Source organism: Microtus oregoni, unplaced genomic scaffold (genome assembly GCF_018167655.1).
Source record: "Microtus oregoni isolate MIOR12 unplaced genomic scaffold, Mior012 000000F_ref0000247, whole genome shotgun sequence".
NCBI lineage: Eukaryota > Metazoa > Chordata > Mammalia > Rodentia > Cricetidae > Microtus > Microtus oregoni.
The window spans coordinates 28,889,399-28,907,351 of record NW_024543059.1 but is presented as its reverse complement, the minus strand read 5'-3'; the positions used below and the strand labels follow the sequence as shown (position 1 = coordinate 28,907,351).

General features: G+C 45.4%; 1 protein-coding gene, 1 long non-coding RNA gene and 1 pseudogene across 4 annotated transcripts in view; 2 read left to right on the top strand and 1 right to left on the bottom strand.

Annotated features, from left to right (window-relative positions):
• Apba2 (amyloid beta precursor protein binding family A member 2) overlaps nucleotides 1-17,953 on the top strand; it is a 212,332-nt gene that overhangs the window by 143,477 nt on the left and 50,902 nt on the right. For all 3 annotated transcript variants that reach the window (XM_041651126.1, XM_041651114.1, XM_041651121.1), the window contains exon 4: nucleotides 16,213-17,206. In XM_041651126.1, coding sequence (XP_041507060.1) covers nucleotides 16,253-17,206 — 954 coding nt within the window. In that variant the 5' untranslated portion in view covers nucleotides 16,213-16,252. The remainder of the gene's footprint in view (nucleotides 1-16,212; nucleotides 17,207-17,953) is intronic.
• On the bottom strand, nucleotides 1,542-3,347 carry LOC121447878. The gene is made up of 3 exons (XR_005974309.1): nucleotides 3,262-3,347; nucleotides 2,388-2,473; nucleotides 1,542-1,975 (listed from the first exon to the last, which is right to left on the bottom strand). It is a non-coding gene; the product is annotated as an uncharacterized LOC121447878 (long non-coding RNA).
• LOC121447868 lies at nucleotides 6,545-6,909 on the top strand (annotated as a pseudogene).

Here is a 17,953-nt window from a genome sequence, read left to right as displayed (position 1 = left end):
CAGCCTCCCTGTCCTTCCTTCCAGAGGTTAGCTTGTATCAGGTATCTCAGATTCAAACTCTACAATAGCTGGTCTGGTCTCAAGGGTGAGAAGCCTATACCCTTGAGTTGTGAATTCAGGAACCCATCTATAATAGCAGAAACACTTCTTCCCCTGGGAAATCCCCAGGACTTAGCACCCTCCTCCTAGAAACCAGACGCAGAGGTTACCTAGTTGCTTATTACACAAAGGCTGACTGCTGCCACTTGGTGTTAATATGAAGTAAACGAAGACTACATGACAACAAGGGATGGGGAAGGTTACACGCATGTATGTGTTTACACCTAGTGATGCTGAGAACCAGGCTGCCTTCTGCAGCACAAAACTGTTCATCCCAACAGAGCGATGATGTGCCAAGATAGAATGATGGATCTCAGAACATGCATCAGAGTATGGTGGTGGAGGGGTAGATTGCTATATCCTGCCATGAAGTTTCAGCTTGCCTAGAGTAGTACCCATGATTTTCCAGTCCCAAGTTTCTAGGTGATGCTGTTGCTTCTGGTCCAGGGGCCACACAAAAACACCACTGAAACAGACCACGTTGGGTATTTCTTGTTTTAGAATCTTGACCTTTTTAGATTACAATGATAGAAGGGAGAATTTGGCAGGAAGAGATTGCTTCCACACACAGGCTGTCAACACCATCCTTCTTGGCCTCTGTCTCTCCTGGGGCCTCTGCCCAGCTGCCAGTGGACATTCGAGCCCCAAATCTCATGACTCATTGTACAGTGATAGAAGTTGGTGGACATGCGCGGACAGATCCTACATAGGTCTCTGCCTCTGACTTCTTCAAATGCCAGGGCATGGGCTCTGGAGAGGAACATCAATAACCTGGATTTTGGAGTCTCCACTTCCAGGCAATCACCTGACATCTGTCCTGTCTTTGAATCATTAAAAGAAGCCAGACCCTGATTTTCCTGGGTTTCTGAACCTCCTTCCCTGAGACATTGTCTTCCCTTTGGTCTGGTAGAGGCCACACCCTTATCCAGGAATTCTGTGAGCAAGGACAGGGGACAACAAGCACACATGGGCTGTATTTGAGGGTTCACTGGAATATTTGGTAAATAGCCTTCAGATTTTGGAAATGAAACACTCTGGGAAACTGTTGTATTTGGCAGATTTTGGCAGGAAACAGGAATGGAACTTTATTTCAGGCAGGGTCCTGTCACCCAGCTCTATCTTTGCATCACAGAGGATTTGAAACTGGGGGTTCTTCCTCTTGGTTAGTGACTTGGGGGAAATCAGGAATAGATTACATCTTATTCTCTCTCAGATGGAATCTGTCTATCCACCTTTCTTAGAAGTAATCATAGACTTTAATAAAAAGAGGTTTATTTATTTATTTTGTGTCTGTGTGGCAGTACAGATATGTATGAACCAATACTTTGTGTGTATGCAATACCCACAGAGTCCAGAAGAGGGTGTCAGGTCCCCTCTAACTGGAGTTGGAGGTCATTGTTGGCTTCCCAGTATGGGTGTTGGGAGAGAACTTGTGTCCTGTGGAAAAGCAACAAGGGCTTTTAACCTCCCAGCTGTCTCTCCAACCACATGGACTTTTTATTATCAGTTTCACAAATGTGGCCACTGACCAATGGGCAGGGGTCCTGTCACTCATCGTGTGACAAGAAATCTGTGCGGCACTTTGGAGTTAAAGCAGGGGCTCTTGGTGGCATTTGAGGCTCCTGTTGGAAGCATACGTCTTCAGTTCTAACTCCTGCAGCATCGAACCTGCTTGGAGCTACTCCAGCTCCCAGATGACTCTCACACAAAGCGCTGTCAAATGTGAAGCAGTCCAGAGGTGGCATGAGGCGACAGAGAGAGCTGAGATGGACTATGACCAATCAAGGATAATAATGGAACTCTTTCCCAGTTGCACACCAAGAACCAGTGGCTCCATTCCAGGTGACATCAGGGGTGGGGAAGGGACTCTTGGAAGCTAGAAGAGTCAAAGGTCATGTGTCCCAGCAGGGAGACTCCAGACTCTTGCTTCCTTTTAACCTGTCAGCTATAGCTTGCTGCTCTCCAGAGGGTGAGCTTTTTATTTTTGACTTGAAGTCACAGCCAGGGCCTTTTCTTAACAGTGCACACTGTCCCTTACTGTTCTTGGGAGGACATGGTCATCAGGAAGCAAAGGTTCCTACAAGGGGTTCAGGGACACCTGCACTGGGGAAGGGCAGCATTGGCAGAAATGCTCTCCTGGGGAGAATATCCCAGGAGGCCACAGGACATGCAAACCAGGAGGGAAGGTAACTGTCCTGAGCCCATGTTAGAGATCAGCTCAGGAGAATCTGCTAGGCTCCCTATCCGCTGACCCCAGAAGCGTGGGCATAGAACGGGATTGCCTTTACCTCAGTCCGTCTTTCCACTGGGTCTGTAGCCAGATGTGCAGTGGCGATGCCCACATCTTTTCTGCAATTCCTATGATTCAGGTCCCCTGGAAGATAGGATTAAAGTATTATGTTAAACATGAGAATGGGCACCCAGCTCCTTTACCTGGAGTAGGGAGCCTGAAGGGATGTGTGCATGCATGCATGCATGCACATACATGCACACACACACACACACATGCACGCATCCACACAAAGACACACATGCACGTATGTACATGCTTCTCAGTCCTTTGACCATCTGTGTGCTTGCTAGAAGGAGCTTTAGATAATGGTACTCTCGCTGATAAAGTCAGTGATGGAGCCCCTGCCTGAAGTGTCTGTTGATTATACAGCTTTATTCCAGGGGTATATTAGGGTGTAAGGAGAAAGCCATACTAGGTGTCTGCATGGGGGATGAGGGCTGGGAGGATTCTGGGAATCTGTCCTGATTCTCTGAGGTCCATGTGATAGATTAGTGTGAGGGATTAGACTCAGTGAGGTCTTTGAGGGCACATGTGATAGCAAAAGAAGGTGGTGTCATCTTACACACACCAGAGGCCTCAGATGTTCATGGCCGTGGGTGGCTCAGACATGGGACTGCTTGGCCAGCCTTCAGCACTGTCCTTCTCCCAATCCTTCCTTATCTCCTCCCTTTTCTCTTCACCTGTAGCTGTGCACCCCGAGAGGTGACAGGACCATAATGGGCCGTGGACCCTCTCTGGTTTCATCCCATCTCACTCAGTTAGCCGTGTGTTAGTCATCCAGAGACTTCCAGCGTTGGAACCCTACTCAGAACCGGCACTAGGATGTGACCCACAAATTGATATTTTTAGAACTGGTGGCTTAATTGTACCAGGAAGCCTGGATGGAAGTCCCCAGAGCTGGTAGCATTTGTCCATTTCCCCATGGCATGGTCTTTCCTGCTGCTGCTAATGATGATGCCAGCTAATGATGACGCCACCCAGCCGAGCCAGAGCGACAGCAGCTGCGTTGGTTTGAAACGCCTGAAATAAAAATAAAATGACTTTGAACTTAAAGTGCCTTTCAGAATCAATATACAGATCAATAACAAGCACACGGTGCTGGTCAGATGGTGTCACCGCGCCATGGCTAGTCTCTCTCACTGCACAGAATTAGAGGCTATGCTTAGATGCCCAGGGTTTTGGCATTGAGTTCTGCTTTGGGGATTTTACTCCCCCTTAGTAGCAATGCTGGTTCTTGGGAAGTGGCTTAATGAGCGGGGATGGTAGAAGTCTGAAAATGGTCCTTTCTGGCCAGAGGACTGGCATGTAGGCTAACGGGCTGAAGGAAGTGCTTCACCTCTGGCTCTGGAGCGGGGAACCAATTCCCTTGTAAACATTATGGAGAGTCCCACTTCCCCTTCCCTTGCTGCTTTGTCCTTAGCCTGGCCTTCAGCTGAGCAAAACTATGGAACGGGGTAATAGGCTAAAACTCTGAGACTGCCCAATTGTGTGGAGAGAGTGTAGTAATAGGAGCGGTGGGGCTGCGTCCCCAGCACCCCGGCCACCTGGCTAGCTTATGCCCCGAAATAATTACACGGACACTGTATTCTTTTAAACACTGCTTGGCCCATTTCTATCTAGCCTCTTCTAGACTAATTCTCACATATTAATTTAGCCCATTTCTAATCATCTGTGTAGCACCGCTAGGTGCGCTTACCGGGAAGATTCTAGCCTATGTCCATCCTGGGTGGGAGCTTCATCGCGTGTTCCTCAGAGAGCAGAGCTATCACGTTTACCTGGGAGAACTGAGCATGGTGTCTCTGAGCTCACTTCCTCTTCCTCCCAGCATTCTGTTCTGTTTACTCCTCCCACCTATGTTTTAACCTATCAGGGCCAAGCAGTTTCTTTATTGCTTAACCAGTGAAATCAACAGATTGATATATGACACTCCCACATCAAGAGAGGAGCCAGAAAAAGGAGTCTTTGGTAGTTGGAGACTATGAAAGAGATCTTGAAGAAGACAGCTACCTATTACCTACTACTACCTGCCTACCTACTACCTATCTACCTACATATTACCTACTACTTACCTACCTAACTACTACCTATCAACCTACCTACTCCCTACCTACCTAACATTTACCCATCTACCTATGAGTCTGGACCAGCTATATGCATCAGATACAGGCACAGACCCTTAGCAAGGGCTTCAGAATTAACCTGCAGTGTGAGCAATGGTCCTGGACCAATATTTAACCCCTAGACAACTCGTCTGAGGCAGACTCGGGTCATAGCCAAGCTTTTGAGACTGAGTTGGCATCCGAGTCACCTCTTGAAAATAATAGGACAGAGCTGAGGTCTGCTCAAAGTTGGTAGATTGCCCCAGGAACAGAGCAGAGCTGAGGTCTGGCTCGAAGTGGGTAGATTGTCCCAGGAACAGAAGGGCATTCACATTCACTCGATTCTCCAAAGGGAATTCTGACAATGTCTAGGGTGAAACCTAAGTTTCTTTGATCTACAAAGCACCAAGAAAATCTACATAATTCTCCAGTCGATCACGATTTTATTTTTTAAAAAAGTGACCAGTTCTGAAATTGGGAAGATAACAAATGTCACCCTGAGGTGGCCTAGATGTCGTAATTGTCAAGGGCTTTAAAGTGCTTCATGAAGTAGATGCTAGCAATTTTTTAAGTGAAAAGAAAAAAATTCTTATTAGGCAAATATGAAGTTTAAAAAAGGAGAAGAAAATGGAAAATTTCAAAATGAAAAATATTTATGAAATAAAGACGTCCATTGGGTGGTCTGGGGAGCAAAATAGACATGCTATAGCGGAGAATTATTTATCTGTAAGTAGTTGAATAAAATTGCCTTCAAGTAACAGAAAGAAAACATTTTCAAAAAATAGGAAGTCCTTGGAGACTATTAGAATAATACCAGAAGTGCAAGGATTCACAACACTGAAACTCCTTAGTGAAAAGAAAGCTGTGTGTGTGTGTAAGTATAAGAGATATGGGTAAGGTGTCTATATGGTAATAAAGCTTCATATTTTCCTTAAAGTGGTAAAAATTTTCTCAAAGTAGACCATAAAACATTAGGTTGTATAGTCTAATCCATAGAATAAGCATTAAAAATTATACAAGATCTGAGTGTGGTGGTGCTATAATCCCTATAATGCCTGTATCCCAGCATTCAGGATGCTGAGGCAGAAGGATTGAGAGTTTGAGGCCATCTTGGGCTATATAGTGAGAACTTCTTTCAGAACCCCAACATACAGCAAAAAGGGAAATTAAGCCAAAGGGGCAACAAATAAAGGGAATACTAAAGAAATGTAAATAACAAAAATTAGGCAGGAAAGGAGAAGCAGATGGGCAAAGAAATGAAGGAAGCAAAGAGAAAAATAACCAAAGGGGTAGATCTAAATTCAGCTAGGTCTATCAATATATTAAATATAAATGTGAATATATTGAATATAAATATATTAAATTAAATGACCTAAATGTCAGCTAAGAATGCACAGACTGGGTTCTAAGAGTGGCTTACCCATGCTTTCTCTATTAAGAAATCAACCTTAAAGAGATTTAAAGTAAGAAGGTGGAAGCCGGAGCTGGAGTTGGAGTTTGGTCCAAGTCCCAGATTTCTAGTACCAGAGATAAAATGGACATGATCAAAATAGAAGGCTAGTAAAAGATACATTTTTTCCACCTTTAACTTAAAGAAGGCTGGAATGGTTGTTTTAATGTTGGAGAAAGTCGACCCGCAGGCAAGGAGGATTACTAGCAGGTAAAGAGAGACAACTATTGATGATAAAAGGTCTAATTCACTAAGAAGGCATATGTCTTAAGTGTGACTGTGACTAACAGCAGAGCCCCTAAATGCACAAAGCAAAACTGACTGAAGTGCAAGGAGGAGCAGGCGATAACTCAGCAGTGCTCACTCAGTAGCTCGTAGAACAAATAAGGCAGAGACAGAAGAAGTACAGAGCCGATGGACAGTCTGACCAACTAAAACGCCCTGTGGTCATCTATAGAAAATTCTGTGCACTAACGGTCAAATAGAATGTGTGAAGTGAGAATGGAGCCATCACTAAGGTAGATCAGATTGCATATTAGAAAACAAATCATAGAGCACCTTACCTCGGAGACCTGGAGCGTCGGTGCTGGCTGAGCCGTCACCATGCCTCTGGCTAGAGACCTTTCACACCCTTCCTTGGAAGACGAAAAGAAGAAACATAAGAAGAAACGGCTGGTTCAGAGCCCAAATTCTTCCTTCCTGGGTGTGAAATGTCCAGGCTGCTACAAGACTACTACAGTTTTCAGCCATGCTCAGACAGGGTTCTTTGTGTAGGTTGTTCAACAGCACTGTGCCAGCCCACAGGAGGAAAAGCCAGGCTCACAGAAGGCTGTTCATTTAGAAGAAAGCAACACTAAACATCTATACAAGTTCCTGAGTTTGCGTTTTTCACAGAAAGCCTTATCAAGTTTAGTGACTCTACCAAGACAATGTAACTGTGTTTGATTTTATAAAGTATACAACAGTGATCTCCTATTTTGGTGTCAGTTTTTCAATAAAGTTTTAATTATAGACAAAAAAAGAAAACAAATCATAATAAATTTAAAATAATTGAAATTTTGCAAAGTATGTTCTTTGATCATAGTGGGATTAAACTGAAAGCCATAGAATAAAGACATTCTCAAATATTTAGAAATAATATAACATACTTCTAAAAGACTCATGGGTCAAAGAAGAAATCTCAAGAAATGAAACAGCTTGAAAGAAGTGAAAATTAAATTCAACTATGTTAAATATTGTTGCATGCGGCTAAAATAGGGCTTTGAAGGAACTTTATATTATTCGATGAAAGATGCGCACTCTTCATCCGCATAAGCTCATGCTTAGAGAAATGGACCAATTCATTAAAAAAAGATGAAACTACTAAAAAGCTAATTAAAATAGATGACATAAATTTCCTTTTCTCTATTAAAAATGTCAAATTTATGGTTTTAAAAACTTCCCGAAAATTTCAGTTAACTTAAATGACTTCATTGCTGAATTCTTCAAATATTTCAAAAAGAAATAAGATAATAATGATGATCCCATCCTCCATAGCCTTTTAAAGAAAACAGAAAAAGCAATTCAGATGTGAATGTAGCATTCCTTTCATATGAGAAACAAAGTGCACCGTATAAAAATTTCATATCAAATGCAAAATTAGATGTGAAAAACCCTTCACCAAGTGCACTCAGCATATCTAAGGTAAACACATCATGGCTAAGTAGGTTAATCTCATACATGGCTGGAGTTCAGAATTCAACCGTTCATTAGTGAATTTCATGGTGGTAACAGTGAAAAGAAGAAAAACCAAGAGTGTCTCAGTATGGGTAGAAACACTCCATAAAATTCGACATTCATTCTTGCCAAAAATAAAATGTAACCCATAAAACAGGATTAGAAGAAAAGGAGGAAAGGAAGAGGGAAGGCAAGATGGGAGAGGCGGGAAGGTCAGACAGAAAGGAAGGGAGCAAGGAAGAAGAGCAAGACGGGGGGTGGGGAGGGAGGACAGGAGGGTCAAGGATAGACAGAGGGACCGAGGAAGAAGGAGGGAAAGAGAATATTGCCTTTGCAAGTCTGCATGCACACAATGGAATGAATTAAGCCAGCTCCTCATCGGGTTGCATTATTGTCTGCAAAATCCCTGCCACCTACAAAATACTCCTGGTTCTAATGAATAAACTCAGTGAGGCTAATACTCAGTACTCGGTGATATTTCTATATGAAACTCAGTAGCCAGTTGTAGAAAGACAATGCCATTTCTAGTAGCATGAGGAAGGCAAGAAAGAAGGCAGGCCAGGGCCAGGGCCAGGGCCAGGGCCAGCGAGGGAGAGAATAATTTCCTTAAGAAAACGTGCAGAATGTTCATGCTGGGAAGTATAAAATCATGTTGAGAGAAAGGGAAGATGACCTAAGTAAATGAAAAGATTTATCACATTTATGCATCTGAAGATTCAATATGGCTCAGATCTAAGTTCTGCCCAGGTTGTTCGATGGAGTCAAAGCAACCCTAATCAATCAAATACCTGATAGGGCTGAAAAAATAGATATTGAGAAATTGCTTCTCAAATACATAGAGAGGGGCAAGGGAAATTGAACGGCTGAAACAACAGTCAGAAAGGCAGCAGCCCTGATGGCTTGCGGAGATTCCACAGAGCTAACTCTGAGTGATGTGCATATTATCTTTATGGATGGTGTTAGTGTTCCAGGCTGCCATAACAAAGTCCCCACAGCGGTGGCGCCAGCAACACAAATGTATGGCCTCACAGGTCGTTGGTAGGTCTGTTTCTTCTGAGCCTGAGGAGGGGACCTGTCCTGCTTTCCCTCTAGAGCTGTTTCTAGATGTTCTCTTTCAGAAGGACACAGTCATCCCAGATCGGGGCCTGCCCAAATGAACATATCGAGAGAGTCGCATCTGCCATGTCCAGACTTCAAATTAGGGCTGTATCCTTAGGTCCTATGGGTTTTGACATTTACATGTGTGGGTTGTGGTGGGTGTGGCGATGGGACCCATATGTCCTTGGATTATTTTAAGTTGTCATTGATGTATGTACTTGAAAATAACAGGACGGTAGCACCAACAATCATTGTAAGCCGGGCAATCTTGAAACTGTTTGCTCTGAGCGTGTTAGACTTCTTTGTTGCTATTGTGATCCCCTGTGTTCGTTGGGTGGAGAAGTTGCTTCTCAGGCAGGATGAGAAAACGGTGAGTGTTGGGCATGTTCTGTGTCGTTTGTCATCATATCACTGCCCCTGCTTATCCCGCACCTCAGTCAGCTTCCCGTCACTATGACGAATACCTGACACTGTCAACGTACAGAGAGGAAGGGCGGTAGCCAGGAAGCAGAAGAGAAGTAGAGGAAGGCCCTAGAGGCCTAATAGCCCTCTTTAAGAGCATAGTCCAACTGCCCTAAATAGGGCCCAACTATACCTCTGTAAAGGCTTCACCAGCCCCCTGTAGTCCCATTTTGTAGACCAAACTTTAACACGTGGCCCTCAGGAAGACTTTTAAGACCACAGGCGTTACAGCCCGCCACGCTCGCAGGAACAAATATGCCACACAGTGGTTAACTTCAGCATCCCCTCCCTTTTCCAGAAGCTCTTGAGAAGTTCTTGTGCAGAAGAATCCACTGTTTTTACTGGTTAGAGACAACCAGCGAAGAAACTAAAATTTCTGTGTAGAAGTCCTTACACACATTGATGACATGTATGACATTAGCTATGGCTTCAGTATGGTTACGTGGTGAGATTCTGGAAAAATCTGTTCCATGGCCTTGGTGCTGATTGAGAAGGGCTGACTGTAGTTTGTGGCTGTGTTCTCAGGCCATTCCTGGGCACTCTTTCTGAGGTAATGATGCGGTGGGAAAGCCAACTAAACATAACAATACCCCAGAGGAATGAATTAGTCCACACAAGTTAGTCCACACCGCCCCCCTTGTGCCCCTTAAGAAGGGCTGAGACGCTCATGCTTCCTGCTGTAGAAAAGTCACCTGACCCTGTGGCTGCCTGGGCTTCATCGGGCCTGCAGGGAGGCACTAGTTTTTGTTGTTGTTTTGTTTTGTTTTTTAATTTTTGGCTATAGCAGTGCCGTGAAGATACAAAGAGAGGCAGGAGGTAAATTCTGTTGTTCCATGACTCAAAGGCCGTGCTTGCTAATACTCAATGTGTTTTCTCAGTTTATTCCGTCTGTATATGGCTGTAGTTGAGCCCCAGCACTGCATTCTCTGTGCTAAAATCTGTAAATGTTCCATTGCCACAGAGTTGTCTTGGGGTTGTGCCAACACTCGTTTAAGTAGGATCCTGTCAATGAAGGTTTCATGTGTGCTCAACAGTTTTGTGCCTTCCAAGGAAAACATACCTCCTGTGATCCTAAGTAGATTCTGGGGTCTTGCTTGACAATGGTAGACATCAGCCTGGGTTTCAGAAGAATTTATGAACTGGTCCCTCTGAGCTCAGAGTTGCCTATGATCTGGAGGAAAATATCTGGTGATTTCTATCTAGAGAGTTCCAGCTGATTGAGTGTTCCCTAAGATCATGTCAATGCAAATCATGTGTAGTCCAAGCAGCTAAATTACATTAGAAAACAACAAAAAGAATGCTATCTCTACAACACACAATGGCCATCCTGGAAGACAGAAGTGCCGGCCCCAGCCTGGCTGTGTCCACATCTTATCTGTATGCTATGCTTGTCCCCAGCCTGGCCTGTGGTGGCTGAATAGCTGTTTCCGTCTGCATCTGTTACAAGCTCCTACCAGAGCCAGCCAGTGCGTTCTCCCGTGTAGGAGACAAGAGTGGCGTGTAATGAGGACGTTGCTGCTCTCTCTGGTCGACAATGAGCCTTTATCCCCGTCTCATTAGGATGCTTCGGGAACCGAGGGCTGAGCAGTGGCAGAGGTTGTGTTTCCTGTTGATTCATGTGCTGTCATAGGATTAATTGAGTCTGGACACGGGGTCTCATTTTCTTGGACATGTAGCAGGTAATCGTGCTTCTCCTGTACATTCAAATAGCTTTCCAGATGGTCTGCTATGAAGGATTTGTCTCTACTATGACTAATCAGAAGCAAAGGACCGCAATATGTTTGTGTACATGCTCTGCAATAGAAGCCTCTGAACCCCGATTGGTAGGCAGTTAACTGTTTCCTGGCCACACGCCTGCCTGTGTTCATCTGAGGATGTGGGCCACGGAATGCAACAAAGGTTTTGAGGTGCTCTGGATAGAGGCCCTGGGGTGGGGGAATGGCTTCTGTTATATCTTTCGGGAGCCTTACATCATCACTTATGCAAGAGCAGGACTCTACATTCAGTAAGGGAATGGGTTCTGAATTAGTAGAAGTCACCCTAACAAAAATACTGCAGATGGGCGTGGCTCAGGCTCTCTGGGGAGATGTCAAAGGTCAAAATGCTGGGGCGTTGATATTTGCCTGGGATTCTCTTGTGATTCATAGATGGTTCCTTTGCACTGGGCCCTTACATGGTGGAAGGGAAAGGCAGGTCTCTTGAGCCTCTTCTATAAGGCTCAGAAGGCTCAAATTTTCTGGCATGACCTCCTCACATCTCCACCTAATGCTGACCTTTTAGGGGTTAGGATGTCAACATAGGAACTTCTAGGAGACTCAACCATACAGTCTATAGCAGATCGTCTACTTCTCTAGCAACTATTAAAATGAAACTCACGGTGAGTTTTTATTGCTTATAGTGTTATGTTAAAATAAAAGAGGAAGGGCTGAAGAGATGGCTCAGCACTTAAGAACACTTGCTCTTGCAAAGGACCCGCGTTTGGCTCCTAGTGCCCATCTTGAGTTGTTCTTAATCAGCTGTAATTTCAGCTCCAGGGGATCGGATGTCCTCTTGTGGCCTCTGCAGGCACCTGCACCCCCACCACACACCCATACACATACACACAAATAAATATAAAAGTGTAAAATACGCTATAAGAAAGGAAGAGAAGAGAACACAGAACTGCGTTACCAAGTAAGTTCTTAGCTGTGTGAAGGGATGGGCTGAATAAAGAACAGAAAAGAATACACCACAGAGCCTGCAGCAGCTGTCTTTGGCTGGATCACTTGACACTCCCCTTTCTTGTTAACTGCACAGGGCAGTGGGTCACCCTTTTCATCACCAGAAAGTAATGAGCCCTCAGAAAGCAGTCACCCCCTCAGCATAAAACTCTGCCCACATCATTGTAGCAGACAGCGTGCCGGATTGCTCACACCTCTGTCTCTCTCCCAGTGAAGGGAGAGAAGCTCTTTGAGGCCTTCCACAGGGCAGCTGTCCTCCCACAGTAGCTGCGCCCCTAGATGTGCTATGTAGTTAAGCAATTGAGATCTGTCCACCAGTTGTTGCTGAGTTCACCGATGATGGCAGCCAAGCAGGCGGCATTTTGCGATTCTGTGGGGCGCTTCCCCTAGGCATCAAGGGGCCACCTGAAAAAGTTTCCTTGAAGATGAGGTGTGGAAAACAGCAACCTTTATCATCCAGATGTAAAGTATTCCCTTGCCGCATGTGATGTGTTGAGACCTTGTTGGAATGGGCACTGCCTGAACATCCCACGATGTTGTTTTCATGTCTGTTCCGTGACTATAGACCACAGAAGGAATGACTTATGGAGACCAGGACTTCATTTGGCTGCTGCTCTGGAAGCTGGGAAGTCTAACAGAAGGGACTGGTCCCTGATGAGGGTATAGCATGGTGGAGTATTAAAAGGGGACAGAGGAATATGTGAGCTCACATGTCTTCTTAAAGGCTACTAGTAATGTACAAGTAGCATTGTACAGACTGAGCAGGTTACAGTGTATGTGCTTAGGAATATATACATGTGTGTATATGTGTGTGTGTGTGTGTAAAATATATATATATATATATGAACACACATATAAAACAACTATTATAAAAAAGAGGCTATGAATTTGAAAGAGAGTAAAGGGTATATGGAATTCTTTAAAAGAGAGGAAAGTAAAGGGAGAAATTATGTAATTGGATTACAATCTCAAAAAAGATAAAATAAATAATTTTTAGAAGATATTAATAACATCATGTGGGGTTCCACCCTCATAACTGCATCTAATCCAGTTGGTTATGTCTACAAATTCACTTCTAAACATCAGTAACACATAAACATTTCATCGGAGATACAGGCATGAAAAAGCTAGTTGAGACTAGTTGACACTTCTCAGGAGTCATTGTTCCGCAAACATCTCTGCACACTTTTGTTGCCTCTCTGCTCCTTGGCCACACCTTGTCTTCTGGTATGGGAGTTGTCTGCTCTTCTCCAAATGGCCCCACTTTGCCAGACCATCCACTCTTTGCCCTGCTGGTGGCAGTGGGAGCCACCTATAAGCTGGACACAGTCTACAGGAGCTCCCCCTTTCCCTGTGCCCCATGAGTGGGGTGGGGCGTATAGACAGAGGTACTCTATTGCTTGGTAAAGAGGTCAAACCCATCTCACAGAGAGTAGGGAGTCCCCAGAGACCTACTGTTCAAGTGACGTCCTAGGTCGGCTTGTCTCTGAAGCACTCGCAGCTCCAGGCTAGGCATGACACGCCCACTCAGAACATGCCATGAGCATGCAGGTCCCCAAGTTGACATGTGCCTTCAGAGTGAGCGTAACACTTTGTTGGGAAGCAGCCCTTTGCTTTCTGCCATGCCTTCTCTCCTATGTGCACTGCTGCCTAGATGCCCTCATGTTCCGTTGAAGAGATGTACGTTAGGCTCAGTGTCCCTGCCACAACCACTCTCCTCCTGTGCTGGTAGAGCCATGTAAGACACAATTCTGAGCGTGCATCATCCCCCTGAACATCCATTCAGAGCTTCCCTTAACTCCCTATTTGTCTAGTTCAGACCTGAATTGGCTACTCTGCTGTGGTTTGAATATAGCATGTTGCCTGGGAGGTCGATATGTTGGAAGTTAGATCCTGTGTGATAATAGAAGGGGTGATGGAGTCATTAAGAGATGGGGGTAGAGGAAGACCCTTGAGTCACTGGGAAGTGATGGAGTCATTAAGAGATGGGGGTAGAGGAAGACCCTTGAGTCACTGGGAGGTGATGGAGTCGTTAAGAGATGGGAGTAGAGGAAGACCCTTGAGTCACTGGGAGGTGATGGAGTCGTTAAGAGATGGGGGTAGAGGAAGACCCTTGAGTCACTGGGAGTGCTGTTCTCAGTGGGAATTAAGGTAGCTCTTAGGAGATCCCGAGTTACCTATTGAGAGAGAAAATTATTACAGCACCTAGCTTGGTCCTTGGAGTGCTCATTGGCTCTCTGGTTCATGTCCCCTCCCTTTTGACCATACTCCACCATACCTATGCCATCTGCCCTTAGGCTTTTACTAGAACTGAATTGATGCTGGTGTCTTGGTCTTGAAACCTCTAGAACCGATGTAAACAAACCACTTTCTTGTATAACGCTCCCCAGCCCCTGGTACTTCGTTGCAGTAACAGAAAGTATACTAATAAAACTCTCCTATGTAACTTCTTCAAGACCTGCAGGCAGATAGGGCGTTTCAGTTTCCTAAGTTTGGACACCATCTCAAATATTTTGCTCAAAGTCTCCCAGAAAATTTGCTTCCGAGTTTGAACAAGGTAGTGTCCATCTTTAGCGGGAGCACACAGTCTTTACACAGAAGGTGCCCAGAAGGTGAAATGGGAGTCTGCAGATTCTTTTGAAAGGGCATCATTCCCCTCCCAGGTGGCCGCTGTGGGTCCTTTTCTCTTGATAGTCACTGAAAGGAGGCCCAGATTAGAGCTATGATGTCATATCCAGATGCCACAGCTGCATTTGATAGTGAAACATTTGCAAAAACAAACAAAAATTCAGATCCTTACCACTGCCCACTAGAATCATAATGTGGCTCAAAAGAAAAAAATCAGTAATATGAACGCTATCTTTCCTTCTTTAACATTCTGATATTTGTCATTGTTGTTTTAAGCCAATGTAAATAAAATAGTCTTTGTTCTTCTTGAAAATTCCGGCATCTCACTTGTCTTCACAGCCCTAAGAAAACACTAATAAAGCAAAAGCAGAATAATGGAGAAAATTGTGTTATCTGGTGTTAAGATCTCACCGCCACAGTGGTTAAAATGGCATGGGGCTGATGCTGGGGAGAACAAATGGCATAGACTAGCGAGTTGGGGAAAAGCTGGGCTTACACAAAGGTTAGTGCAGACAGCCTGTCTCACGACTCACGACTCTCAGGTTTATAATGGTGTGCTAGCGTAGCCATGCGACTACCCTGCTTCTCGCCACCAGCCTAATGTTTAGAATCCACTCGGAGTTACTCAGTGTCTAGTGGGATGCTAACTTTGTGCTAGAGAATTTCCCCCAGCTATAGGGAATACTGGTATTGGATCATGAGCGTGTTTGGGGTCAGGGAGGCTGTGTGTCAATGCTCTCTAGGTTAGATGGATTGAATTCATTATTTTACTTACATTTTTTTCTTTCCTTTTTGTTAGAAACTTTTATCCCTTATTCATGTATTATAAAAGCAGAACATTCACAAAAGGAACTATATACATTAACTCAGCATTGAACCACTTTCTCAGTGTTTCGTATAATCAAAAGCAAGATTTGTGCTTTGTGCACAAAACATGTTCCATATCTCAAAGTAAATATGTCTGGTGGCACATGTCTTTAATCCCAGCACTCGGGAGGCAGAGGCAGGCAAGCTCTGTGAGTTCAAGGCCAGCCTGGTCTACAGGACTAGTTCCAGAATAGCCAGGGCTACACAAAGAAACCCTGCCTGGAAAAACAAAACAAGCCAAAAAAAAAAAAAAAGAAAAACAAAGAAAGAAAAAAAAAAGACCAATGAAAAGATTGTTCGCAGGAATTTAAAAGTTTCTAGCAATTAATTTCTTTAATAATTTTTTTGCAGAATTTATAGAGATTTATATCTTTTTCTCTTTTGAGAGCAATTAACCCAATCTTATGACCCTTAGACTTGGCCACCTGGGTTGCCCTTGTGCAGAGGGCACGAGTGAACCTATATGCCATAGTGTTCAATGCAAAGTGCCTACCTAGCTTTCTCCCCTAGCACCAGAATGAAACAAACCAGTGAGTCTGTGAGTCCCGGGCACTGTCTTCTCGTCTGTGTCCTCAGACCCCTCCGGCCATGGCTTCCCCACCCATGAGGCCCTCGGACAGCATGGTCACATCCTGTGAACAGCTGTAAATTCACAGCTCTCTGAGCAAATGAGCTGTCCAGATACAGGGATTCGGGTTTGGTCACATAATAAGTGGCATGCATCTCGGGTGGCCATGGTCCACATGACTCTGACAGTTCTCTCTCCCTTCCTCTCCACAGTGGTTGGTTCCAGGTCATAATGGCTGTGTGAGTGTCTGCCATGGCCCACCGCAAGCGCCAGAGCACTGCGAGCAGCATGTTGGACCACAGGACCAGACCGGGTCCCGTCCCCCATGACCAGGAGCCCGATAGCGAGGACACAGAGCTTCCTTTGGAGGGCTATGTGCCCACGGGCCTGGAGTTGGCCACTCTGCGGCCAGAGAGCCCCACTCCCGAGGAACAGGAGTGTCACAACCATAGCCCTGATGGGGACTCCAGCTCTGACTATGTGAACAACACATCCGAGGAGGAGGACTATGATGAGGGCCTCCCGGAGGAGGAGGAGGGCGTTACCTACTACATCCGATACTGTCCTGAGGATGACAGCTACCTGGAGGGCATGGACTGTAACGGAGAGGAGTACATAGCCCATGGCACACATCCCGTGGACACTGATGAGTGTCAGGAAGCCGTGGAAGAGTGGACGGACTCAGTAGGCCCCCATACTCATAGCCATGGGGCTGAGAACAGCCCGGAATATCCAGACAGCCACCTGCCTATCCCAGAGGACGACCCATCCGCCCTGGAGGTCCATGACCAGGAAGAAGATGGCCACTACTGTCCCAGTAAAGAGAGCTACCCGGACTATTACCCTACGGAGGCCAATGGGAACCCAGGTGGCTCCTCCCCGTATCGCATGAGGCGTGGGGACGGCGACCTGGAGGATCAAGAGGAAGACATCGACCAGATCGTGGCTGAGATCAAGATGAGCCTGAGCATGACCAGTATCACCAGTGCCAGCGAGGCTAGCCCTGAGCACATGCCTGAGCTGGACCCTGGGGACTCTACAGAGGCCTGTCCACCCAGCGAGACTGGCCATGGGCCCAGCAGGCACGAAGCAAGGCCCAAGTCGCTGAACCTTCCCTCTGAGGCTAAACACCCTGGAGACCCTCAGAGAGGACTCAAGACCAAGACCAGGACCCCAGAGGAGAGGCCAAAGTGGCCCCAAGAGCAGGTAGGCCTTGACTACCCCCAAGAAAGGGGTAGAGGGCCCTGGAGAGTGAGGCATTGCCCAATGGATAGTGGAGCCTAGGAGGGATGATGGCGGGGGGGATTAGCCGTTGTACAGTTCACAATGGAAGCTGAGTTAATTTGTTCAGTAACTGTGACGGTTTGGGGATACTCTGGTCACTTACGAGCCCATCCCTTAAATTCAGGAACCCGTATCACCAGAGGACTGACTGGCAGCTCTGATCTCCTAGGGCATGCTCTGTCCTTGGGAGGTTCAGTTTGTCTTCCGCCGCCTGAATCTGCTCCTGACAGGAGAGTATCCATGCTACCTTCTGATTCACTGAGGTGGCTCCTCAGACCAGCAGACCATTGGTCAGGGTGGTGGCAGGGGATGCAGGCGTACATGGACTTCCCTACCTAGGCAGATAAGTGCGTCTCACAGTTCCTGCTGCAATGTCTACCAAGCTCTCTTGACCTGACAGGGACTTAGCTGTGAAAATGAACTGTCTTGAAAAACATTATTTGAAATTTGATAAAGTTGTAGAGAATAATACAAGGGAACCTAAGCATAGCCATGGTTTATTTAAGCCACATTGAAGCAAGTTATGTAGTTTAATAAAACCCATTTAAAAAAAAAAAAACACCATCTCAACCCCCCAAATAGAAAAAAATTTCACTGCAAGTCGATGTAATTACTGCATCTGTATAAAAGAATTTCTTCTTGGCCCTTTATACACACTGCTTTCATGGT